General features: G+C 49.0%; 1 protein-coding gene across 3 annotated transcripts in view; it reads left to right on the top strand.

The window, feature by feature from the left end:
- The window catches only part of vps8 (VPS8 subunit of CORVET complex), a 1,010,867-nt gene that overhangs the window by 128,103 nt on the left and 855,067 nt on the right, over positions 1 to 27,697 (top strand). For all 3 annotated transcript variants that reach the window (XM_072480702.1, XM_072480693.1, XM_072480711.1), the window contains exons 17-18: positions 18,788 to 18,878; positions 27,623 to 27,669. In XM_072480702.1, the coding sequence (XP_072336803.1) occupies positions 18,788 to 18,878; positions 27,623 to 27,669 (138 nt within the window). The remainder of the gene's footprint in view (positions 1 to 18,787; positions 18,879 to 27,622; positions 27,670 to 27,697) is intronic.

The following is a 27,697-nucleotide window of genomic DNA, read 5'->3' as shown; positions in this document are numbered from 1 at the left end:
TGACAAAATTGATGGTGCATTGCCCAATTGAAAATGAAACTCACCACATGTAGGCAAGCAAATGATCTTTATGAGAAAATGACATCCATCGTTTTTTAAAAATTATAATTTAACAGTAACAGAAGAATTGTTAGGTCCGCTTTGGAAAAGTACAATTTCAGGAGGCTTGAAAGCACATAATGTTTTCAGTACCTTCCTGCATAATGCTCGCATGAAACAAGGTAAAAAAACTCCAACATTATACTTGCAGAATTCAGTAATAAACAAGTCTAGCTTTATTTTGGAGCAATATTAACAAAGATTGCAGCTTAAGTGTAAAACTGCTAATTGAAGCTGCAATGAAGCAAGATTATGCCTCTCATTGGGTTTTATAATTGCTAAAACAGCACAAAGCTGGTAATTGCCTCCCAATTTCTTGTTTTATAAGAGCTTTTAGAAACATAAGGTCATTAAGCTTAACAGGTCCCTTTTCGATAGATCAGCTCCAGTTTCTCATATTCCTAAATTGTTTATCTCTTGAGAAATACAGGTGATAGATTTTTTTCAGCAATTCATCTCTTGATTCCCTGATAACGCATTGCACTATTCTATTAATCTTTGGTTGACATAATTGATCTTTCTGACCTGTAATATTGCCTTATTTTGACAGTGTTCAAAATTGTGAAGGGTTTAAACAGACATAAAGAGAAACTAATGTTTCTAAAGGCTGAAGGGTTGATAATACAGATTTATGGTGGTTAGCAAAGAACCAGAGGTAACATGAGGAAAAACAATCCCACATAGCAAGTAGCTAGGAATGGAATGCACTGTTTAATAGAGTGGTGGATACAGATTCAAAACTACCCTTCAGAAGGGAATTGGACAAATACTTGAGGGAGAAGAAAATTGCAGGGATATGGGTAAAGATTGGGACTCACTGGATCGCTCTCCGAAAGAGTCAGTACAAACATGATGGAGTAAATGGTTGTCTTCTGTGCTGTACCACTCTACACGTGATCTTCCTTTTAGAAATTCATGCTTACTTTAATTTATTCTATTTTCAGTTTCTGGATTTTGTTTTCAAGATTCCATTATTTTTCCGACCACTAATATTAACCTCACTCCCCTAAAGTTCCCTGGACTTGTTCAATCTTCCTTTTTCTATATGATAATAACATTACCTGTTTTCCAGTAATATTCCATTAAAATGTAGTTGTGTGTGATACCTTTAATTTTTTTGCATGGCTACATTCGGGTTATTGTAGTTAATTTATTCAAAATATCATCATGCATCATTGACTTTGTCTATATATGTGTTTCTGGGACCCCCCTCTTCATTCACCTGAGGAAGGAGCTGTGCTCCGAACGCTAGTGATTTGAAACAAACCTGTTGGACTTTAACCTGGAGTTGTAAGACTTCTTACTATGTTCCAGCTTTGGACAGGACCAAAGCATATGAACATCCTCTATCTCCCTCAAAGAGTCGACTCATCCTCGCCTTTGTGAAGTACGCTCCATACACCACCTTCAGCTGTATCAGCCCCAACCTCGCGCACAAAGTTCACCCTCCAGTACCACCACAAACCCTCCTCCATGCCCTCTCCCAATTCCTCCTCCCACTTGGTCTTTATCCCCTCCAGCGATGCCTTCTCTTCCAGAATCGCCCCATAAATCACCGACACCATCCCCTCCTCCATTCCCCCTGTCATCAGCATCTCCTCCAACAGTGTGGAGGCCGGCGCCACGAGAAAGCTCTGTATCGCCTTCTTAGCAAAATCTCGGACCTGCATATACCTAAACATTTCCCCCTGCCCCAACCCATATTTCGCCCCCAGCTCCCTCAATCCCGCAAACCTGCCCTCCAAAAACAAATCCTTTAGTGCCCCAACTCCCTTCTCCTCCCATCTCCGAAAACTCCCATCCCACTTCCCTGGCTCATGTCTGTGATTCCCCCGAATCGGCATTTACCCTTGACCCCCGCCCCCAGCCTAAAGTGCTGGCGCAACTGCCTCCAGATTTTCAATGTCGCTACTACTACCAGACTCCCTGAATATTTCCCCGGGGTCATTGGGAGTGGCGCTGTTGCCAACACCCTTAGCCCCAACCCCCTACACAGACTCTCCTCCTTCTAACCCACTGTGAGTTCCCCACTCTAACCCAGCTCCTCACCTTCTCCGCATTCGCCGCCCAGTAATAATATAGTAAATTCGGAAATCCAATCCCCCCGACTGCTGTCCTCTCTGCACCTTCCTAATCCTAGCCACCTTCCCGCCCCCCATATAAATGAGGTAATCATCTTTTCAACGTCCTTGAAAAATGCCTTTGGCAGGAAGATCGGCAGGCACTGAAAAATAAACAAAAATCGGTACAACACGTTCATATTAATTGCCTGTACCCGACCTGCCAGCGACAGAGGGAGACAATCCCACCTTGTCAGATCTGCTTTCACCCTCCCCACCAAACTAGGAATATTATACCTACGGAGCCCCTCCCAGTCACGTGCCCCTCCCAGATATCTAAAGTGAGTCCCCGCCTTACGGAATGGTAGCCCCCTCATCCCTGCCTCCACCCCTGGCCAAGTAACCATAAAATATTCACTTTTCTCTAAATTAAGTTTATATCCCGAAAAAGGCCCAAATACTTGCAGTAACTCCAATATGCCCCCCCATCGACTCACTCGGTTTTGATACATACAACAGCAAGTCGTCCGCATACGTAGATATCCTATGCTCTACCCCCCGCACTATCCCTTTCCACACCTCCGAACTCCTCAACGCGATGTCCAATGGCTCAAGCGCAAGCGCAAACAACAGCGGGGACATAGGACATCCCTGCCTGGTCCTACGGTGCAGAGCAAAATATCCCGATTTCATGTTATTCGTGCGGACACGCGTCCTCGACTTCCTATTCAGCAGCCTTGCCCAATCTACAAATTATGGCCCAATCCCAAACCGCTCCACAACTGCCATCAAATACCCCCACTCTACTCGGTCAAAGGCCTCCTCGCCGTCCAATGCTACAACCACCTCTGACTCCCTCCCCTCTGCCGGTGCCATAACCATATTCAATACCCTCCTAGTGTTCGAAAAGCGCTGCCTCCTCTTCACAATTCCTGTCTGATCTTCGCCTATCATCTTTGGGAGGGACTCCTCCAACCTACCCGCCAATACCTTTGCCAACACATTTGCATCCACATTCAAAAGTGACATGTGCCTATACGACCCACATTCTGTCAGATCCTTATCCTTCTTGAGCAACAGGGGATCGATGCCTGCCCCAAAGTCTGTGGCAACACCCCCTTCCAATCGCATCTTTTTTAAAAAACATATATTTTATTCAACTTTTTCGGCCATACAAAACAGTACAAAGGTTTTTCCTCTTTTTACAAAAGCAAAACAATATAAATAACCGTGACCGTATTTTAACAAATAAATAAATAATATATAAACTAAATGGCAACTGCCATAACAAAAATAATAGCTCTCCCAAATAATAAAATCAGCAATTCAATGTACATAACCAAGTACCAATATCTTTACAAAAACACCCCTGAGGACCCACCTGAGCCCTCCTCCACCCCCCCCCCCCCCATCCCCCCTGGGTTGCTGCTGTTACCTTCCCATTTCCTTTATCATTCTGCGAGGTAGTTAATGAACGGTTGCCACCGCCTGGTGAACCCCTGAGCCGAACCCCTTAGTGCAAACTTTATCCGTTCCAGTTTTATAAACCCTGCCATGTCGTTTATCCAGGTCTCCACGCCCGGAGGCTTGGCTTCCTTCCACATAAGTAGTACCCTTCGCCGGGCTACTAGGGACGCAAAGGCCAAAACATCAGCCTCTCTCGCCTCCTGCACTCCCGGCTCTTCTGCAACCCCGAATATAGCCAGCCCCCAGCCTGGCTCGACCCAGACCCCCACCACCTTTGAAAGCACCTTCGCCACCCCCACCCAGAACCCCTGCAGTGCCGGGCATGACCAAAACATGTGGGTGTGGTTTGCTGGGCTTCTCGAGCATCTCCCACACCTATCCTCTACCCCGAAAAATTTACTGAGCCTTGCTCCGGTCATATGTGCCCTGTGCAAAACCTTAAATTGTATCAGGCTAAGCCTGGCGCACGAGGACGAAGAGTTTACCCTACGTAGGGCATCTGCCCACAGCCCCTCTTCAATCTCTTCCCCCAGCTCTTCCTCCCATTTTCCCTTCAGCTCATCCACCATGTTCTCCCCCTCGTCTCTCATTTCCCTGTATATATCTGACACCCTACCATCCCCCACACATGTCCCTGAGATCACTCTATCCTGAATCGCCTGCGTCGGGAGCTGCGTGAATTCCCTCACCTGTTGCCTCGCAAAAGCCCTCAGTTGCATGTATTGAAATTCATTCCCTTTGGGCAACCCATATTTTTCCGTCAGCGCTCCCAGACTCGCAAACGTCCCGTCCAAGAACAGATCCCTCAGTTGCACAATCCCAGCTCTCTGCCATGCTCCAAATCCCCCATCTATTCTCCCCAGGACAAACCTATGATTATTTCTTATCGGGGACCGCACCGAGGCTCCCGTCATTCCCCTATGCCGTCTCCACTGCCCCCAAATTTTCAGTGTTGCCACCACCACTGGACTTGTGGTGTATTTCTTCGGGGAGAACGGCAGCGGTGCCGTCACCAGTGCTTGTAGGCTGGTTCCTTTGCAGGATGCCATCTCCGATCTCTTCCACGCCGCTCCCTCCCCTTCTCCCATCCACTTACACACCATTGAAATATTGGCTGCCCAATAGTACTCACTTAAGTTCGGTAGTGCCAGTCCCCCCCTCTCCCTGCTACGCTGCAAGAACCCCCTCCTCACTCTCGGGGTCTTCCCAGCCCACACAAAACTCATAACGCTTTTCTCGATCTTCTTGAAAAAAGCCTTCGTGACCATCACCGGGAGGCACTGAAACACAAAAAGGAATCTCGGGAGGACTACCATTTTGACCGCCTGCACCCTCCCCACCAGTGACAGGGGCACCATGTCCCATCTCTTAAAATCCTCCTCCATCTGTTCCACCAATCGTGTTAAATTAAGCCTATGTAAGGTTCCCCAACTCCTGGCTATCTGGATCCCCAAGTACCGGAAATCCCTTGTTACCCTCCTCAGCGGTAAATCCTCTATTCCCCTGCTCTGCTCCCCCGGATGTACCACAAACAATTCACTCTTCCCCATGTTCAATTTGTACCCCGAGAATTCCCCAAGTCCAATCGCATCTTTAACCTCCTGCTCCGCTATCGCCCTATCAATATGTCCCTTTCCCCCTCCCCCAACCTCGGGTATTCCAAACAATCCAGGAATTCCTGCATCTCCCGATTCTCCCCCCCCCCCCCCCCCCCCCAGGAGGCTCTGACCTATACAATCTCTCGTAAAACTCCTCAAAAACCCTATTAATCTGATCCGGAGCCACCACCAATCTCCCTATCCTATCCCGCACCTGAACAATTTCCCTTGCCGCTGCCTCCCTCCAAAGCTGGCCTGCCAACATGCCTACTCTCCATATTCGTAAACCGCTCCCCTTGCCTGCCTCAATTGGTCCACCGCCTTCCTTGTGGACAGCCGGTCAAAACACGCCTGTAACTCCTTCCTCTTTTCCAACTTCGCTAGATCCCTATCTTCTGTATAACCTCCAATATCTCATCTATTACCCTTTAGAGCTCCACCCTCTCCTCCTTATCCACCTCTGCCCGAAACGAGATCACCCCCCCCCCCCCCCCCCCCCCCCCCCCCCCACCACCGCCTTTAAAGCTTCCCAAACCACACCTGTGAAACCTCCACTGAACAATTAAACCCCACATATTCCTCGATTACTTTCCCAATCTTATCACAGAACTCTCGGTCCCCCAACAGTCCCACGTCTACTCTCCACCCGGCCTCTGCACTGCCCTCCTCGCCAACACCATATCCACCCAATGCGGCGCACGATCCGATATTGCAATTGCCGAGTATTCCAGCCCCTTAACCTCTGCCAACAGCGCCTTCCCCACCACAAAAATGTCAATTCGCGAATATACTTTGTGGACCACTCCCCCGGGGCAGAAATCTCCAAGGGTCCACCCCGACCATTTCTGCCATTAGTCCAGCCAACGCTTTCCCTTTCACGATACACCCCCCTCCCGACGGGACAAGCGAGTGACCTGCCCAATCTCGGCTCCTGCACCAGGTTCCAGTTCCCCTCCCACTATCAATTTGTGTGAATCCAAGTCGGGGATGGCCCCACACAACATCTTCACGAATCCTATATCATCCCAGTTGGGACCATACATGCTTGCCAGCGCCATAAGGTCTTCCCTCCAATGCCCCTGTCACTATTACATGCCTGCCTCCCTGGTCTGCAACCATTTTCTCCATCTGGAACCGTACTCTTTTGCTGACCAGGATCGCTACCCCTCGAGCCCGACCATCAAATCCCGAATGAAGCACCTGGCTGACCCAGCCCCTCCTAAGCCTCACCTGGTCCTTCACCATCGAGTGAGTCTCCTGCAGCATCGCACCCCCCCCCCCTCCTCCTGCCACCTTCTTATCCACCATCATCGTAACATCTCTGCTGTGAACAGTGAGGCCCCACCCGGCAGCCCAGCCTCCGCCATCTTGCCAGCACCCTGACTGGCCCTCTCACTCGACAGTGAACACTCTCTCCCTCACTTCTTCCTGGCTCTTTTTCTGAATCCTTTTGACATCCTTTGACTTCCTTGTATATTCCTTCATTCATTCATTCACAAATTTCCCTCAGGACTGGACTTTAAAACTCCTACAAACACGCCTCAAGCAGGAGCCGCCTAACATGCGACTTCCCCTCGACATGCCGCCACCGGAAGTCTTAAAATAAATATTTTAATTAAAGTTTTCATTTTATAAAACACAAAATAAACAAATCCATACAAATGAAATACCATTTACAAACCCCTTGAAGAGAACAAAAAAATGCCAACACTAGACCCCCCCCCCCGCCCCCCCCCAACCCACTGACTAACCAATTCCTGAAGATAAAAGACAAAGGTCGCTGCCTCTGATTGGACCGGGACCAGGACCCACACAAGACAGCTACCAACCCCACCCCTAGGACGAGACACTTACAAGCCCTTAATCCCAGTCAGATTCCCCCCCCCCCCCGCCCCCCACCACCCACCTGAATTCCTGAAAAAAGCTTTGCAGTAAAACAACTCCCTACTCTATTGTCTCAAACAAACAGTCATCTGGACTCAAAACGTAAACTCTATTCTCTCTCTACAGATGCTGCCAGACCTTCTGTTTAATACTTCTGTTTGTGTACTTATGCTAGCTGGTGTGAATTCTGTTTGTGTAGTTAGTTTTTAGCTTTTAAAAAATCTATATGACGCAGTAGTTAACGGCTTTTAACTTGCTTTGGAAAAATCAATATGCCTGTTTGATGAAAAGGGTACAGAATCATTGATTTATATTTCGGTAGCATACTAGCGAAGTGCTGCTTGACAATGCCTTTCATCTTTGGTATTATGTGGATGTTACGATCCGAGTTGACTTTATAACTGGATGGGAAGATCCCAGAATGGAACCCTGGCTCAAAAGATCACAACTTTTAATATTTTTTATAAAACGTGGAGAGAGTCACAGGACTGCTAAATAATTTTAACACGAAGAAAAAAAACATTGACGAAACATCAAAAATTTGATTATTATGCAATACTCCTTTACTTCTCAATTAGTTTAACAAATACACACAGATTTTAAGATTAAACAAAATATATCTTAAACTACAATGGTCTCATTAGCACACAATCCCTTTTAATTGCACAGATTGGCTGTGGTCAAATACATACACTCCGCTCTGAACCCAAGTTAGTGGCTGTGCTTTTCTCCTCCGAATCCCCTCAGATGATGATCATATGAGAGTTTCCAAACTTCACTGCCAAAAACACGCTTTGAAATCTTTCCTAATAGTGCTTTCCTTTCGCGTTTTTCATTTCAAAATCCAGTCCAGGTTTTACAAATGACAATTTTAAATGAAGCTTCCGCTCCACTTTTTTTTTGTTTTTTGTGTTTGGGACACCACTTTAATAAAGGAAGTTAGATACCTCCGAGAATAAAAGCGTTTCAATGAATTCAATATAATGCTTCCATCTAAATCCTGGAAAATATAATTCTCCATGACGTCCATTTGCTCATACTTATCAATCCAATTGTAGACTTGATCATCATGTTTCCTCACAAGGAGAATGATTGTAATCCTGTGAGCAATCAGCAAAATAATCATTTCATAAAACAATTCAATAAATGAAGTGTTGTATAACTGACCTGAACATCATGAATGACAGCTTTCACAATTTGCAATCAAACTATTGCTGCAAACATCAGACCAATTCCTGTTCAAGGGTATTAATTCTATTTAAAAAATAGACCATTAGAACGAATTAATAATTTGCACGATTTGTAAAATAATCTCTAAATTTTCACCCAAAATTGGAGACAAAATTACAATATTTCTCCCAAACCCATTGCCATGCCTTTAGCTGCAAGCGCAATGGCTCAGAAACTAAGCACCCATTTTGGACGGCACAGTGGCACAGGAGTTAGCTCTGCTGCCTCACAGCGCTAAGGACCTGGGTTCAATTCTAGCCTCGGTCTATGTGGATTTGCACGTTCCCCCGTGTATGCGTGGGCTTCCTCCAGGTCATCCGGTTTCTTCCCACAGTCGAAAGAAGTGCAGGTTCGGTGATTGACCATGCTAAAATTGACTTTTGTGTCTAAAAATAGCTCGGGTAACGTTTCCCTCCATGTTTAACAGCGAATCCAGTCCAGGACTTTACCTATTCCCCTTTTAGGATTTATTTCTCTTGACTGCTGTATAAACTGTTCACAATTGCTTTAACTTTCGACACCCAGACTCTTATTAAAATCACAAAAAACGGGCAGCACGGTAGCATTGTGGATAGCACAATTGCTTCACAGCTCCAGGGTCCCAGGTTCGATTCCGGCTTGGGTCACTGTCTGTGCGGAGTCTGCACATCCTCCCCGTGTGTGCGTGGGTTTCCTCCGGGTGCTCCGGTTTCCTCCCACAGTCCAAAGATGTGCAGGTTAGGTGGATTGGCCATGATAAAATTGCCCTTCGTGTCCAAAATTGCCCTTCGTGTCCAAAATTGCCCTTAGTGTTAGGTGGGGTGACTGGGTTATGGGGATAGGGTGGAGGTGTGGACCTTGGGTAGGGTGCTCTTTCCAAGAGCCGGTGCAGACTCGATGGGCCGAATGGCCTCCTTCTGCACTGTAAATTCTTTGAAATGAAAAGAGGTGTTTGATTTACCTCTCAAGTCTGCTTTCCCATTTTAAATCTGGTTACTGCAATTGATTCTTAATTCCAAAAACCTGGGGCGGGATTCTCCCATCCTGCAGCAGAGTGTTGACGCTGTTGTAAATGCTGTCGCGTTTTACGACGGCGTGAACGGGCTGCTGCCAGGAGTAATTCTAGCCCCTACAGGGGGCCAGCAGGACACTGGAGCTTTTCACGCCGCTCCAGCTGCCGATCCTGGCGCGAACTGGGCGTAGCGGGATCCGCGCATGCGCAGTGGCGCCGGCGCCAAAGCGCATATGCGAGTTGAGAATCGGCAGACCGGCCGTGTAGAGTGGCCCGCGATCGGCGCCGCGCCAAACACTCCGGCGTCAATGGCACCAATTCTCCGCTCTGCGGAGAATCGCGTGCCGGCGTCGGGGCGGCGTGGCCCGGCCGTGCGGATTCTCCGGCCCGGCGCAGGGCTGGGAGAATCCCGCCCCTTGTTCACTTTTCCTTAAATTCTTTGGAACAATACCTTGGTCTTTGTTCTCTGAACTTCAGTCGTCTTAAGACATTCTTTCTGTTCCACTTCACTGATTATCTGAACAGGAAATATCTCTTTGCCGTTCTGGTCCTGTCCAGCTTTCTCCTGGCAAAGTTTTTTTTTTTTTTGCAGAAACGTTTTATTGAGGCATTTAGAATTTAAAAATTTTAACATATTAACATTCTAAATAACAGAACTGACACACACAAAAACCCCACAGTAATATGCCCAACTTCCCCCAGCTCTAACTCCTAGCTACCCATATATTAGATTCCCTGCCCTTATTCTCCACTTCCATGCCTCCCCTTCCTCCACCCCCCATCTCCCCACACTTCTGCTGACAGTTAGTTTTCCTTAAAGAAATCTATAAACGGCTGCCACCTCCGAGCGAACCCCTGTATTGAACCCCTTAAGGTGAACTTGATCTTCTCTAGCCTGGGAAACTCTGCCATGTCACTGACCTAAACCCCTGACTTTGGAGGCTCCAGGCCCGTCCATCCCAGCAAAATCCGTCTCCGGGCCACCAGGGAGGCAAAGGCCAAAACATTAGCCTTTCTCCCCCCGGGCTCCCCGATCTTCCGACACTCCAAATATTGCCACCTCTGGACTTGAAGTCACCCTCCCTTCCAGGACCTCTGACATGACATCTGCGAATCTCTGCCAAAATCCCCTCCGCTTCGGACACGCCCGAATCATATGCACATGATACGCCGGGCTTCACCCGCACCTCCCAAACCTGTCCTCCACCTCCTCAAAAAAACTACTCCTCTGGGCCACAGTCATGTGAGCCCTGTGGACCACTTTGAACTGGATCAGGCTCGGCCTGGCACATGACGAGGATGCATTAATTCTTTTCAGAGCCTTCTCCCACAGCCCAACTTCCAACCCCCCTCTTTCCCCCCCCCCCACCAATCTCATATGCTGCCTCCATTGCCCCCACACTCTCAAGGCTGCCACTCCTGGGCTTGTGGAGTACCAAGCCGGCGAGAACAGAGCATCCAGACTCATGTCCTTACACGATGCCGCCTCTACCTGCTCCCACACCGACCCCTCCCCCACTACCCACTTCATAACCATCGAAATATTAGCCGCCCAGTAGTATTTAATAAAGTTTGGAAGGGCCAAGCCTCCCTCCCCGCGCCCCTGCTCAAGAAGGACCTTCTTCACCCTTGGGGCTCTCCTAGCCCATATAAAACCCGAGATCGCCGCGTTCATTTTCCAAAAAATGCCTTGCGGTTAAAGATTGGGAGACACTGAAACACAAACAGAAATCTCGGTAGGACTGTCATTTTCACCGTCTGTACCCTCCCCACCAGTGACAGTGGGAGTGATGCTCGATCAATAACTCCAAAAGCGAGATTGAATGACAATTGAAGGCTTTATTGGACTAGATGTTTCCCCCAGCAGCGCAGGTACAGAATGCAGCTGCTAGGGAGACACAGGCTTTTATACTCCGCCTTACTGGGCGGAACCAGCAGGCAGGCTTCACCAATGATATTGCTGTCTCGGGTACCTCCCACACCAATGGTCTTACAGCATCAACATGGGTACCGTAATACCCCTAATACCGACAACCAAATTCACCCCGTTTTAAAAAAAAGAGTCAGGCGGGGGTGGTGGTCTCGTGTTATACAGTGGTAGAGGTTGAAGTTATGGTGGTACCCGGGATACATTAGTACAGTGTTTTGCCTCGTTACATGGCACAACTATTTACAGTATTATTTACATTCAAAATGAAGCAATTAGTCGGTGGGGGACCCTGGTCGTCCTCTGCGATCGTCGCAGTTTCGGCGGTGATGCAGGCGCGGGCATCCGTGGCTCCGGAAGTGTTGCTTCGGCTTCTTCGGCAGCTTCATCACCCCTAGATGGGACCAGTGGGAGAACCGATCCACCTGGGAAGGGGGCGGCTGTGGGGTGCGCTGGTGGGAGGGAGGGTGCGGTTGGTGGTGGGGGTGTGGGTGGGGACACAGTGGGCACCAGGTCCCGTAGGGAGACCGTATCCTGTCGGCCGTCGGGGTACGCCACGTAGGCGTATTGAGGGTTAGCGTGAAGGACCCTCTCGACCAATGGGTCCGACTTGTGCGCCCGCACGTGTTTGCGGAGCAGAATGGGTCGAGAAGCTGCCAGCCAGGTTGGGAGCGAGGTCCTGGAGGAAGACTTCCTAGGGAAACCGAGGAGGCGTTCGTGAGGTGTCTGGTTGGTCGTGGTACACAGCAGTGATCGGATGGAGTGGGGAGGATCCGGAAGGACATCCTGCCAGCGGGAGACTGGGAGATTCCCGGACCGTAGGGCCAATAGGACGGTCTTCCAGACCGTTCCATTCTCCCTCTCTACCTGTTCGTTTCCCCGGGGTTTGTAACTGGTCGTCCTGCTCGAGGCAATGCCCTTGCTGAGCAGGAATTGACGCAGTTCGTCGCTCATAAAGGAGGACCCCCTATCGCTGTGTATGTAGGCGGGGAAACCGAACAGTGTAAAGATACTGTGGAGGGCTTTTATGACAGTGGCTGCGGTCATGTCGGGGCAGGGGATGGGTAATGGGAACCGGGAGTACTCGTCAATCGCGTTCACGAAGTACGTGTTGCGGTCGGTGGAGGGGAAGGGCCCTTTGAAGTCCATACTGAGGCGTTCTAAGGGACGGGAAGCCTTTATCAGGTGCGCTTTCTCTGGCCTGTAGAAGTGCGGCTTGCACTCCGCGCAGATTTGGCAATTCTTGGTGGCAGTCCTGACCTCGATTGGGTTGGGCAGGTTGCGGGTCTTAATGAAATGGAAGAATCGAGTGACCCCCTGGTGGCAGAGGTCCTCGTGGAGGGCCCGGAGTCGATCCACTTGTCCGTTGGCACATGTGCCGCGGGATAGGGCATCAGGAGGCTCATTTAGCTTCCCGGGACGATACAAGATCTCAAAGTTGTAGGTGGAGAGTTCGATCCTTCACCGTAAGATCTTATCGTTCTTTATCGTGCCCTGCTGTGCATTATCGGACATGAAAGCAACTGACCGTTGGTCAGTGAGGAGAGTGAATCTCCTGCCGGCCAGGTAATGCCTCCAGTGCCGCACAGCTTCTACTATGGCCTGGGCCTCCTTTTCAACTGAGGAATGCGGATTTCTGAAGCGTGGAGGGTGCGTGAGAAGAAGGCCACGGGTCTACCCGCTTGGTTGAGGGTGGCCGCCAGAGCTACGTCGGACGCGTCGCTCTCGACTCGGAAGGGATTCATCGATTGCGTGCATCATGGCCTTTGCAATGTCCGCTTTGATGCGGCTGAAGGCCTGGAGGGCCTCTGCCGGCAGGGGAAAAACCGTGGATTGAATTAGTGGGCGGGCCTTGTCTGCATAGTTGGGGACCCACTGGGCATAATATGAAAAAAATCCCAGGCAGCATTTCAGGGCCTTGCAGCAGTGGGGGAGGGGGAACTCCAGGAGGGGGCGTATGCGTCCGGGATCTGGGCATTAAACTCCATCATGCACTACGTAGCCGAGGATGGCTAGACGGTCGGTGCTGAACACGCTGTCAGTGGTGTTCTTGTAGGTTAGATTAAGGATTTTTGCTGAATGGAGGAATTTTCAGAGGTTGGTGTCGTGGTCCTGCTGGTCGTGGCCGCAGATGGTGACGTTATCGAGGTACGGAAACGTGGCCCGCAAACGGTACCGGTCAACCATTCGGTCCATCTCCCGTTGGAAGACCGAGACTCCATTTGTGACACCGAAGGGAACCCTTAGGAAGTGGTAGAGCCGCCCATCTGCTTCGAATGCAGTGTATTTGCGGTCGCTAGGGCGGATGGGGAGCTGGTGGAAGGCGGATTTTAGATTCACCGTGGAAAAGACCTTGGGCGTCATTCTCCGACCCCCCGCCGTGAATCCCGCCCCCGCCCCCGCCGAAGTCTCCGGTACTGGAGATTGGGCGGGGGCGGGAATCGGGCTGCGCCGGTTGGCGGGACCCCCCGCTAGATTCTCCGGCCCGGATGGGCCGAAGTCCCGCCCAGAAATTGCCTGTCCCGCCGGCGTAAATCAAACCTGGTATTTACCGGCGGGACCAGGCGGCGTGGGCGGGCGCCGGGGTCCTGGGTCTCCAGGGGTCTCCGTGCCCCCACGGTGGCCTGGCCCGCGATCGGGGCCCACCGATCCGCGGGCGGGCCTGTGCCGTGGGGGCACTCTTTCCCTTCCGCCTCCGCTACGGCCTCCACCATGGCGGAGGCGGAAGAGACTCTCCCCACTGCGCATGCGCGGGAAACTGACAGCGGCCGCTGAAGCTCCCGTGCATGCGCCGCCCCGACATGTCATTTCCGCGCCAGCTGGCGGGGCAACAAACGCCATTTCTGCCAGCTGGCGGGGCGGAAATCCCTCCGGCGTCGGCCTAGCCCCTCAATGTTGGGGCTAGGCCGCCAAAGATGCGGAGCATTCCGCACCTTTGGGCCGGCGCGATGCCCGTCTGATTGGTGCCGTCTTTGGCGCCAGTCGGCGGACATCCCGCTGTTGGGGGAGAATTTCGCCCCTTGTATTGTGCAATCTGATTGACCAGATCAGATATGCGGGGGAGAGGGTACGCGTCGAACTGCGTATACCTGTTGAGGACCGATAATCGATGACCATCCTATGCTTCTCCCCGGTCTTTACAACCGCTACTTGAGCTCTCCAGGGACTGTTGCTAGCCTCAATAATACCTTCCTTCAGTAACCGCTGGACGTCCGACCTAATGAAGGTCCGGTCCAGGGCACTGTACCATCTGCTCCTGGTGGCGACGGGTTTGCAATCCGGGGTGAGGTTCGCAAAAAGGGAAGGCGGATCGACCTTGATGGTCGCGAGGCTGCAGACAGTGAGGGGGGGTATAGGGCCGCCGAATTTAAAAGTTAAACTCTGGAGGTTACATTGGAAATCTAGCCCTAGGAGCGTGGCAGCGCAGAGGTGAGGGAGGACGTAGAGGCGGAAATGTTTTAATTCCCTTCCCTGGATCGTGAGGTTCGCTGCGCAGAACTCTTTGATCTCTACAGAGTGAGACCCGGAGCCCAGGGAGATTTTTTGATTAACTGGGTGGATGGGAAGAGAAGAGCGCCTTACCATGTTGGGGTGTATGAAGCTCTTTGTGCTCCCGGAGTCGATCAGGCAGGATGTTCTGTGGCCATTGATGAGCATGGTCGTCGTCGCGGCCGAGAGCGTTCGGGGCCGAGACTGGTCCAGGGTCACCGAGGCAAGTCGTGGCAAAAGTTGGAGGTTTTCCTCGGGTGGTGTGTGGTCATCCGAATCGGGGTCCTGAGACTCCAGCCAAGATGGCGTCACCCACTGTTCGCACATAGCTGGGGGTGTGCAAGATGGCGGCACCCATCCGTCGCAAGTTGTCCCTGGGGAACACGATGGCGGCGTCCGGGGCCCGCACGTGGCTCTGGAACAGGAATATGGCGGCGCCCGCTGGCCGCATGTGGCTCGTGGAGAGAGTTGGGGTGGCGGGTCCCGGTTCGCCCCTGGCCTGGCATACCGCCACAAAATGGCTTTTTTTGCCGCACCCTTTGCAGGTGGAGGAGCGGGCCGGGCAGCGCTGCCGGGAGTTCTTGGCTTGCCCGCAAAAATAGCAGCGGGGCCCCCCAGAGTTGCCTGGTAGTCGCGCAACACAAGCTTGTGGGGGGATGCATCGGAGTCGGCCGCGGGGGGGGGGTTCCACGCTGCCCAAGGGGCCGCCGCGCGGTTGGGTACGTAAGCGCGGGCGTTTTGGGAGGCCACATTCAGGGAGCTAGCAAGGGCCCGTGCCTCCTTGAGGCCTCATGTCTCTTTTTCTAGCAGCCGCTGGCGGATTTGGGAGGATAGCATACCTGCAACGAATGCGTCCCGGATCAAAGGTTCTGTGTGGGCGCTGGCTGAAACTTGCTGGCAGTCACAGTTCCTACCTAACACCAGGAGCGCACGGTAGAATTCCTCCAGCGATTCCCCGGGGATTTGTCGCCTCGTCGCTAGCAGATGTCTGGCGTAGACCTGGTTTACTGGGCGAATATAGTGTCCTTTCAGCAGGGTCATTGCGGCCTTGAAATCGTCCGCGTCCTCGATGAGGGTAGATCTCGGGTCTCACCCTCGAGTGAAGAACTTGCATCTTTGGGTCCTCCATAGGCGTAGTTGGCACCGTCCTGAGGTACCCGTTGAAGCACGCCAGCCAGTGTTTGAAGGTTGCCGCTGGGTTTGCCACGTGGGGGCTGAGTTGCAGACACTCCGGCTTGACTCGGAGCTCCATTCTTTAAAATCTAGTCCAATAAATTGATGCTCGATTAATAACTCCAGAAGCAAGACTGGAAGGCAATTGAAGGCGTTATTGCATTAGATGTTTCCCCCAGCAGCGCCGATACAGAATGCAGCTGCTAGGGAGACACAGGCTCTTATACTCCACCTTACTGGGCGGAACCAGCAGGCAGGCTTCACCAATGATATTGCTGTCTCAGGTACCTCCCACACCAATGGTCTTACAGCATCAACCTGGGTACCGTAATACCCATAATACCGACTACCACAGGGAGCACGTCCCACCTATGGAAGTTCCCTTTCATTTGCTCAATCACCCTTCCCAAATTTAGTTTATGAAGCTGACCCGAGTCCCTTGCCACCGGAATCCCCAGATACCTAAAACTCCTTCCCACCATTTTGAACGGAATCTCCCTCAGTCTCCTCTCCTGCCCCCTGCCTGGATCGCAAAAACCTCGCTCTTGCTAATGTTTAGCTTTTAGCCTGAGAACCGGCCAAATTCCTCCAGTATTCCCATAATTTCTGCAATCCCCCCAATGGGTCTCTTATATATAGGAGCAAATTGTTTGCAAAGCGGGAGACCCTATTCTCCACACCCCTCTCTCTCACTATCCCCCTCTAAATGTTCGATGCCCTCAGCGCCAAAGGCTCTGTGGCCAGGGCAAACAGTAGTGGGGAGAGTGGGCACCCCTGCCTCGTCCCCCTGCACAGACTAAAATACTCTGACTGGACCCGGTTGGTCCTTACATTCGCTACTGGTGCCTGATAAAGCAACCGGACCCAATCCACAAATCCCTGCCCGAATCCGAACCTTCCCAGGACATCCCACAGATACCTCCCCTCCACCCGATCAAAGGCCTTCTCTGCATCCATGACCACCACCACCTCGACCTTGCGCCCCTCTGCAGGCATCAGTGCCCTGTGGGCCCGACCCACCTCCAGCGGTCGATCAAATGCACCTTCCCCAAGCAGCTTCTCCAACATCTTCCCCAAAAATGCACCAGAGTCCGATCCTTTGATTCCCTCCGGCAGACCCACGATCCGAATGTTTTGCCTCAGAACGATTTTCCAGGTCCTCCATTTTCTCCAGCAGCCTCTTCTGCTGGTCACGCAGCATTCCAATCGCTTCTGCCGTCGAGGTGGACTGTTCCTCCTGCTCCCCCGCCTGCTCCTCCAACCTCTGGATCGCCTGACCCTGGGCCGTTAATTTTGTCTCCACGCGGTCAACCACTGCCTTGATCTAGTCCACCGCCCCGCGCCAGGTCCTCTGCACTCTCCTTCCGTTGTTGGGTGAACTTCTCATTTAAGAAGCTCACAAACTGACCCATTGACCACTGAGCTGACGGATTCCGACCCTGTTCGTCCGCCATCTCCACTCGAGTTGTCCGCCCCTCGCTCGCCATCGCCGTCTGGTTCGTTCTTTTCCGCTGACTTCTGGGCCACAGCTCTATAAACTGGGGGGTGCCTTTTGTCTGCCCTTGCTTTTACACCTTTTCTTTACAAATTTCCTGCAACAATCTGGCTTAAAAGCCTCAGAAAGACCACCATGAGCGGGAGCTGCCAAATATGCGACCGTTCATTCCATGGTTGCCACCTGAGGTCTTCTGGCAAGGTTAAGACATGTTCACTCCCTCATGTGATGTTTCCAACTGTAATGTATCCAACTAAAACTTGAAAGCTTTTCTGTCCATTCAAGGGCCTCCAACTACTAAACAACGCTGTATCCTTTTCTAGGTTCTTATTTACTCTTCACGCTGCAATCCTCTCTCAGCACAATAGAATTGCAGTTGGGACTTAACCAACCCCTACACATGCAAGCACCTATGTCCAACATGAACCTACTATAATTTTTACCCTTGCATGCACAGAAGCATTGGGCGTGATTCTCCTGAAAAGGAACAAAGTCCCCTAGTGAGCGCGTTTAGCCGCCTGTTTCCTGGCACTCGCAGCGCCGAGAAACACATGGCTCGGCGACGTGACTCGAGTTGAATGAGGGCCCTGAAGGGGAAAGTGTAGCCAAGGCCACACATAGCCCCGTTTTGAACAGTGGGGGTCTCCGCTCGCCAGAACGGAGTCTCCTGGCTTTCAATGGCCACGCTGTGCTGCAGCGAGCTGCTTTTCACCGGAAAAGCAGCATGATCGTTGGGTCACGCTCATTAAATTAAACCCACTTAAAACTTAACTTTATTCCTACTGTTTACAATACAAATATAATCCCTTACAACTACCTTTGTTTTCCTAACAATAGACCGTCTCAGAGTTCAAAGTTGCTTCATTTTTCTCAATCATTGAATTATTTTGTATTTCTAAAGTAGACCATTTTACTTAACGGAGGCGAGAAATTGATATCTTTCCTAAGTTTAGTGATTTGAAAATTAAATTAGAATTATTGTATTCATGCATTTTTGCAAAGTTTGTGTTTATAAAAAAAAAGAAAATAATTTTTTTCAGCAGTATGCATGATATTGACCTCACCTAAAGAACCCCTATTTAACTGTTATGATGGATAAAACTTGCCGCTTATCCCTAGGAAATGTCAATTACATTTTCCATCAACACTGTTTGAAGTTTAGAGCAAACTGAGATACTGTTTGAAGTGCGGTATTGGTATTTTAGCCACAGCTGTACTGTGGAATCGGGTAACCACATCAACCATGACAGTTTAACTGCAGATGACATGTGATTAGTTTGCCCATGCTGCAAGGAAATACGTACTTCCTGTAGATCCTAGTGTATAGCAGCATGAACGTTAATGTATTTTTCTCTCATAATGCTCTGTCTGCAGAGGGTGGATTACCTGTTGAAGCAGGAGCGATTCATTGAGGCACTATCTCTGGCATGGTCCTTTCATGAAGGAAAAGCCAAAGCAGTGGTTGGTGAGTAATAAGTTTTCATGATTACAGAATGGATTGGTCAATTCATTAAACTGCCTTTAAGATTTTCAAAATGTTTTTCCTCATTTGGCTGCTGTGCCTGGCACTTAAAAGAGTAGTCTCGCTTAGTCCCACTATCTCACTTTTTATTAATAACCCTCACCGTAAATTCCTCATCCTGGAGCTTCAGTCTAATTCCCTTTTAATATTATTCATGGAATCAGCTTCCACCACCTTTTCATGCTGAACCATCATAATCCCAACAATTCTCTGAGTGAAAAATAATTCTCACCTCTCCAAAACTTTCGACAATGATTTCATATCTGTGATAGCTGGTAATTGACCAATTTGTTAGATCGGAGAAAAATTATTGCCCCATTAAACACCTCTTTTGTTCTTTTATAAAGGCTTCTGCTTGCATGGGCTGTGAATGTGTATGTTGATTGCCTGTACATTTTAGTACATTATGCTATACAATTTTCCTTCAATGACAAACCTAGGAAAAAGGTCAAGCCCTTAGTGATCAATTCTGCCACAGTCGAAGAAATTAATTTGAGAATTTGTGATTAAGTGATAGTATGGTAGACTTTTAAGTGCTCGAAGTTTATCAGAGGATGTAAAGTTGAGAGGTGAAGAGCTCCACAGTTCTGCACTCTTACGAAAGAGTGGGTTGGATTAAAAAAATATGCAAGGGTTGTGGGTATCAACGAGAATTGGTCGGGCTGAAAAAACAGTTTCTGTGCTGTACATTCTACATAATATAATGAGGATAATTTTGTATAATGATTTGGTATTTAAGACAGACATGAGGGAAAACCTTGGGGGAAATGACTCAGTAGTCTCGAATATTTCTCAATTATTATGAAAAAATTTAGGATTGCGCGAATGTTATGACAGCAGTGTTATGAGTGCCTGTCGATTTTCCTCTTCCTCATTGTCTCAGTGTTGTAGTCTGAGTTTTTCTATTTACTAATTATATTTTTTAGAAAATAATTTATTAAGGCATTTATAATTTTAAATATCAGGTTTCAACAAGAACAAAACAATACAGTCAACCCCCAATGATCACCAATGCATCCACTTTTTCTAGAGCCTGAGATGTAGATTATCAGGCCCTGGGAATGTATCGGCCTTTAATACAATCAATTTTCCCAGCACCATTTCCACACTCATGCTGATTTCCTTCAGATCCTCCCTTTCACTGAACCCTGTGTTCCCTTTCATTTTTGGTATGTTATTTGTGTCCTCCTTTGTGAAGACCGAACCGAAGGATATGGGCAGCACGGTAGCATTGTGGATAGCACAATTGCTTCACAGCTCCAGGGTCCCAGGTTCGATTCCCGGCTTGGGTCACTGTCTGTGCGGAGTCTGCACGTTCTCCCCGTGTGTGCGTGGGTTTCCTCCGGGTGCTCCGGTTTCCTCCCACAGTCCAAAGATGTGCAGATTAGGTGGATTGGCCATGCTAAATTGCCCTTAGTGTCCAAAATTGCCCTAAGTGTTGGGTGGGGTTACTGGGTTATGGGGATAGGGTGGAGGTGTGGACCTTGGGTAGGATGCTCTTTCCAAGAGCCGCTGCAGACTCGATGGGCTGAATGGCCTCCTTCTGCACTGTAAATTCTATGAAATATGTATTTAGTTAGTCAGCCATTTCTTTGTTCCCCATTATAAATTCCCCTGTTTCTGACTTTTGTCTTCACCAATCGTTTGCTCTTCATATACCTATATAAGCTTTTACAGTCAGTTTATATCTTCCCTGTGAGCTTCAATACTCTTACACTCTATTCCCCCATTCTTAATCTTTCCTATGTCCTCCTTTGTGGAATTCTAAACTGCTCCCAATCCTCTGGTCTGGAGCAATTTGTAGACCTCTTCTATAGATCTAATACTATCTCTAATTCCGCTTGTAAGCCATAGTTTTGCCATCTTTCCCAGAAAAGAGAATGCAATTGTTGCGGTTCAGCTATAAGCTTTTTGAATGTTTGCCATTGCCTATCCAGCTTCAACCCTTTGAGTGTCATTCCCCAATCCATTATAGCAAACTTGCGCTTCATGCCATTGTAGTTTCCTTTATTTAGATTCTGGACCACTGTCTCAGAATCAACCACATCACCCTCCATCATTGATGAAGAATTCTGTCCTATTCTGGTCGCTCATCCCCAAGAGGTCTCGAACAACATTATTGCCAGCGATTCCATTCTCATTACATAATACCCATTCTAGGATGGCCCCTTCTCTAGTTGGTTCCTCAATGTATTGATCCAGATAACCATCGCTTATGCACTGTAGGAATTCCTCCTCTACAGCTCCAACCTATATGTAGATTAAAGACGCTCATAATTACATATGTTGGGCGCAATTCCCACCTGGTGCATCTGCTGTAGTTTCCGGAGAATAGTGGGAGAGCCCCTAAGCTGGGTTTGCGGCGGGTGCCTAACGGATGCAACCTGGTTCACATCCTCACTGGGCATGAATCAAACTCATATTAAAATTAGTATTTCAATTAATTTAAATATGCATTTCTGGGCTTTAGCCAAAGTCTCCTGACTCCCAGGATTCACCGCCCCCCTCAGCCTAGCGATGAGGCCACAGTGTCTGAACTGATGGAAACAATCCAGAAGTTTGTCTCAAATCCGTCCAATGGTCAAGTTGTGCAATTACCAAGGATAACACCAATATGAATAAAAACGGGAAAGGTCGACCGAAAAAATGAGAGAAATATCACAACAGGAAATCAAGTGAAACAGTGGGGATGTGTGTGGTGATATAAGATTTTTAATGAGATATAAATAAACATGCATTGAGACAAAGACATCCCAGACTGTTGCCATTAAATAAAATTGGTTGGTCTGATTGTGTGCAGTCAGTCAAGTGTTGACCTGTACAAAACAACTTTACAACAAAACAGTGAGATCCTTGGCAAACCGTCCAAAGATTGTAGCTGAGTGAAGTCAATTTTAAGTTAAATTGAATTTTCTCTTTCTCAAATAGCATACAATAAAGATCCAATTTTCCCTATTTGCCACAATGATTTTAAATCTATAGTTTTCCTGTTTTCTGATTTTTCTTCTTCCTTTTATTATACAAAATCATTCTCCCCAGTTTCAATTTGCTTCCTAATTACTTCTATCAAAAGAGAAAGGCAAGCAGTTTCTGAAAATAGTGAAAAAGTTGTTTCACTGCTTTCTAGTCATATTGACCTTTTTGTTATAGTTAACGAATGGAAGAAAATAAAAATCCCCAATTGCAATCATTGATTAAAGACAAGTAACTTAGGCGCTTCCAGTGGCGACATGTAGGTGTAGGTCGCATGATGGGTGACTCCTGCTAGAGCTTTTGGTTTTTGCCCCCATGCATCTGCTGTCAATTTCCTTCTGGGTGGTAGCAGTCGTGGATTTAGCAGGTGCTGTCTCAGGAGCCTTGGTGAGTTGCTGCAGTGCATCTTGTTAATAGTATGCACTGCTGCCACTGTGTTGTTGGTGGGGAGAGTGAATATTTAAGGTGGTGGGTGGGCTACTTTTTCCTGGGTGGCTTGAGTGTTTCTGGTCAATATACCCATATTTAAAGACAGAATTTGAGGCTGACACTCCAGTGCAATATTGAGTGAGTGCTGTACTGACTGAGGTGAATAGAATGTTAAACTGAGCTTTCATCTGCTCTCTCAGGTGGACGCAAAAGATCCCATGGTACTGTGTTTGATGAACAGCAGAGAAACATAGAGAAACACAGAAAAAATAGGAGCAGGAGGAGGCTATTCGGCCCTTCGAGCCTACTGTTCTGATCAAAATTAATCCATCATTTTTTTTCCTATTCCTTCAAGAGTTGTGGGCTTCGCTGGCTAGACCAGCATTTAATACTCATCGCAAATTCCCCTTCTAAAAGTGGTGGTGAGCTGCTTTTCTAAACCACTGTGTGCTGTAGGTGCACCCACAGTGCTGTTAGGGAGGGAGTTCCAGGATTTTGACCTAGTGACAGGGAAGGAACGGAAACATATTTCCAAGTCAGGATGGTGACTGACTTAGAGGGGAACTTCCAGGTGATGATGTTCCCATGTATCTGCTGATGTTGTTCTAGATGGTAGCAGTCATGGGTTTGGAAGGTGCTGCCTAAGAAGCCTTGGTGAGTCGCTGTAGTGCACAGTGCACAGTGTAGATGCTACACACTGCTGCCACCGCTGCCAGAAGGTCTAATGCAGGTAGGGAATATACAGTGAATGGTAGAACCCTCAAGAGTATTGAAAGTCAGAGAGATCTAGGAGTACAGGTCCACAGGTCATTGAAAGGGGCAACACAGGTGGAGAAGGTAGTCAAGAAGGCATACGGCATGCTTGCCTTCATTGGCTGGGGCATTGAGTATAAGAATTGGCAAGTCATGTTGCAGCTGTATAGAACCTTAGTTCGGCCACACTTGGGAGTATAGTGTTCAATTCTGGTCGCCACACTACCAGAAGGATGTGGAGGCTTTAGAGAGGGTGCAGAAAAGATTTACCAGGATGTTGCCTGGTATGGAGGGCATTAGCAATGAGGAGCGGTTGAATAAACTCGGTTTGTTCTCATTGGAACGAAGGAGGTTGAGGGGCGACCTGATAGAGGTCTACAAAATTATGAGGGGCATAGACAGAGTGGATAGTCAGAGGCTTTTCCCCAGGGTAGAGGGGTCAATTATTAGGGGGCATAGGTTTAAGGTGAGAGGGGCAAGGTTTAGAGTAGATGTACGAGGCAAGTTTTTTACACAGAGGGTAGTGGGTGCCTGGAACTCGCTACCGGAGGAGGTGGTGGAAGCAGGGACGATAGTGACATTTAAGGGGCATCTTGACAAATACATGAATAAGATGGGAATAGAGGGATACAGACCCAGGAAGTGTAGATGATTGTAGTTTAAACGGGCAGCATGGTTGGCACGGGCTTGGAGGGCCGAAGGGCCTGTTCCTGTGCTGTACATTTCTTTGTTCTTTGTTCACTGTGTGGTGGTGGGAGTGAATGTTTAAGGTGGTGGGATGGGGTGCCAATCAAGTGGGCTGCTTTTTCCTGGATGGTGTTGTTGGATCTGTACTCATAGAACATACAGTGCAGAAGGAGGCCATTCAGCCCTCAAGCCTGCACCGACCCACCTTAAGCCCTCACTTCCACCCTATCCCCGCAACCCAATAACCCCTCCTAAACCTTTTAGTTACTAAGGGCAATTTAGCATGGCCAATCCACCTAAACCTGCACGTCTTTGGACTGTGGGAGGAAACCGGAGCACCCGGAGGAAACCCACGCAGACAAGGGGAGAACGTGCAGACTCTGCACAGACACCCAGCGGGGAATTGAACCTGGGATGCTGGCGTTGTGAAGCCACAGTGCTATCCACTTGTGCTACCGTGCTGCCCTCATCCAGGCAAGTGGAGAGTCTTCCATGTCACTCCTGACTTTTGCTGCCTTGTGGATGGTGGATAGGCTTTGAGGAGTCAGGAGGTGGGTTACTCACTGCAGGATTCTGGATTCCTAGTGTGAAATCTTAGTGTCTGGTTCGGACTGACATGTAACTCTCCATTTGCACTGACCAGCTTTTACCCCAGTTCTTGAGCCTCTTTATAGAAGGAAAATGAGTGGGCCAGGTTTACAGCGTCGCCCTGGCAGGATGGGTCTAATAGTACCGGCATTCGGCTCCACAGAGATCAGGGCGCTGTCTTTAAAGGGCGCTCCAATCAGAATTGAAACAGATCGGCCCCGGACGCCAATCATGGTGGTACAGCCACAGACCCCTCCTGGACAATCATCACCCCCACCCCACCAACCCCAACCCCAATTACCTCGGAAGTATTGCCGGGATCATCAGTGTTCCCGCTGCCTGCAAGATTCCACCCTCACAGCCCACTCTCCCCTGCCCCTCACCACACGTTAATAGCCCCACCATAAGGCTCCCTGGCAGTGCCCCTTGGCACAGATTGACACTGCCATGGGCATGTTCAATCCTCTGTCATGCTGGCGAGGTATAAATATTCAGTGAGGGAGGATCATGTGGCGGGGGAACTTGTCAAAACGATTAAAATTTTGTATGGGCGTGATCTACCATCCATGACCCGCTGGAATCGGAGCAGGAAAAGGCGATAAATGCCAGGAGAGGCTTTCCTCTGGGATCCCCAATGACCGTAACGCCTCGCGAGATATAACCTGATTTTATGAGATGCTGCGATCTGGCTCCTGTCCGCAATTATGAACCCACTTAATCCCGTTGATGTCGGATCTAACCGGCTCCCGGCAACTATCGGCCTCCCCAATGAGACCCTAGCTGGCCACCCATTAGTACTGGTCCACACAAAACCAGGCAGAACGGCACCAGGGGGTCTCCCAAGCCATTGGAGACCCCTGGATGGTCAAAGACAGGGCAGGGTGGCACCCTTGCTCTCCCCTGTTACCCTGACATTGCCAAGGTGTCTACATGGTACTGTGAGGCTGGTATGAGCACTGCCAGAGTGACGGTGCCAAGGTGGCACTGTGAAGGATCAGGGCCTGAGGCAGGTCATGCCCATGAAAGGAGGGATGAGGGGGTATGAAGGGTGGGTATGATGGGGCCTTGGGAAGGTTGGAGAGGGGTTTGGGGGGGATCTTGAAAGGGTGGGGGCTGAAAGGAGGCATTGGAAGACCTGGAAATGGGGGCTCTCAGCGCCCCAATAGCGGTGTGTCCTCACTTGGGGTGATGTGGGGTAATGCCCTTGTGTGTGGGGAGTGGCATTGCCGATGGGTGAAGGGTGTGGGGGACTCTCAGGCTCACTTCGAGATCGGGGCATCCTTTCAAAAATGGCCGATCTCTGAAGAATCGGTCTCATCAGCGCATTCAACTCCCCAGTGATGAAAATAATTCTGAGTGTGGTCTAGCCAGGAGAGAAACCCACAGGACCCGAAAAGGTGACTAAGTGTGGTTAGATAGTGGTGGGGAACTCGCTGACAGACCTGGGGAGGAACTCCCAGCTAAACCTGCCTGAAGTGACACGTAGGAATTTTTCTGTTAAATCGCACCCTATAATGCATTTATATCAGGTTCTCGTCCTTTGAGGGGTGAACCTTATGATGTTGTCGGCAAAATCTGGAAACACAATCTCTCCAGAGAGAATCTCTCCCCATTTTCTGCCTGCGTTGCTGTACTCTCTGATGCTGAGTATGGGCTGAAATTGCCCTCCATGTCCCTGGCCTGCTCTTGTAGCCACAGTGTTTATATGGCTAGGCCAGTTCAGTTTCTGGCAATGGTAACCCCCAGAACTAAGTCTCAAAAGAAGATTTTCTGGTCATTATTAGGCTTTAGAAATAATGCAGAGGATGTTTACCAGGATGTTAGCAGTGCTGAGGTGAGAGATTGAAAACACTGAGGATACTGAACAGAGACAGACAGTTAAGAGGTGATGTGATAGCTGTTACCAAAGCATTGAGAGGCTATGAGAAAGAGAATAATTGTTCACTCTAATGAATGAATCAATAAACAGATATGGATTCAATATCATTCAGGGAGATGGTGGTGTAGTGATATTGTCACTGGACTAGTTATTCTGGGGCCCAGCCTCGTGCTCTGGGGACCCGAGTTCAAATCCCACCACAGCTGCTGGGGAAATTTTAATTCAATCATAAATTTGGAATGGTGACCCTGAAACTATTATTGATTGTTGTTAAAATCTCATCTGGCTCACCAATATCCTTTAGGGAATGAAATCTGCTGCCATTTCCTGGACCTGGTCTGGTGACTCTAGAATCATAGCAATGTGGTTGACCCCAAACTGCGCTCGGAAATGGACGAGCAAGCCCCTCCGTTCAAAAGCAGTTAGGGCTAGATGACGAATGCTGGCCTAGCCATCAACACCCACATCCCATGAAAGAATTATTAAAAATGACAAAAGATCTACAGAGCAGACAAGAGATTTTATTCAGCGTTGTCAGGATCTGGAATGCTCCAACAGCCACAGTTTTCCACCAAGGTATCTCTGTGAACTTAACTCATTACAGCTCAGATTCTCAACATGGTAGCCATTCACCACAGAGAATGGTGAAAGATGGCTGGTGTGCTCCACAGAAGAAGGTTAAATTGTTGTCTTTGTCTGTTTCGTTTATAATGAATTCTATTCCCTGGGAAATCACACAACGTAGAATTGAAGGAAATGGAAATATTATCAACCAGAGAACTTTTAGAACTAAAACAATGCTGATATTCTTTTGGCACGTGCCTGTGTTAATGGACAGGTTTTTCCTCCCCCTCCATCGCGTGTTCTGCAGCGACGGGAGGTGGCTCTTCAGTGGCCAGCGGTGAATTCTTCTGTTGTCAACGGGGTTTCCTGTTGAACACACCCCTTGCCACCACGAAACCCGCGGTGGGGGGTACGTCATCGGTGGGACCGTAAGATCCTGCCAGTGTGAAAACGAGAAAATCCCGCCAAGTGTCAAGCTCAACATTGCATAAATGTTACTAAATGATTTTTAATGTGATTATCCACGTGCACGCATCAGCCACCCTGATGGCCTCTCAGGAAGGTTGACAGTTTAGTGTTGAATTACTTTGGCACTGTTGCCTCGGGAACCTATGGAACTGGAAACTCGAGTTTGAGAGCTTGTTTCACTAAGTTTTGTGATCCTCGGGCTGAAAGGATAATATTCTAACATTACCACCTGGTTCCTCATCCCCAGATTCTAAATTGTACATTTCTCCATTGATTATTCATAGCACTGATACAAGAGTTGTTTGAAGTCTGGATTTTCTAATTAACTTTTTCCTTTTATTCTCAGGCTTGTTTGGAGATCAGAGCAAGCGGAAGGGTGTCGTGGCTGATCGGGTGAAGTATTGCTTATTAATGCGCTTCA

This window comes from Scyliorhinus torazame, chromosome 2 (assembly GCF_047496885.1).
Source record: "Scyliorhinus torazame isolate Kashiwa2021f chromosome 2, sScyTor2.1, whole genome shotgun sequence".
Taxonomy (NCBI): domain Eukaryota; kingdom Metazoa; phylum Chordata; class Chondrichthyes; order Carcharhiniformes; family Scyliorhinidae; genus Scyliorhinus; species Scyliorhinus torazame.
The sequence above is the reverse complement of the archived record's forward strand: the minus strand, read 5'-3'. Positions and strand labels throughout refer to the sequence as shown.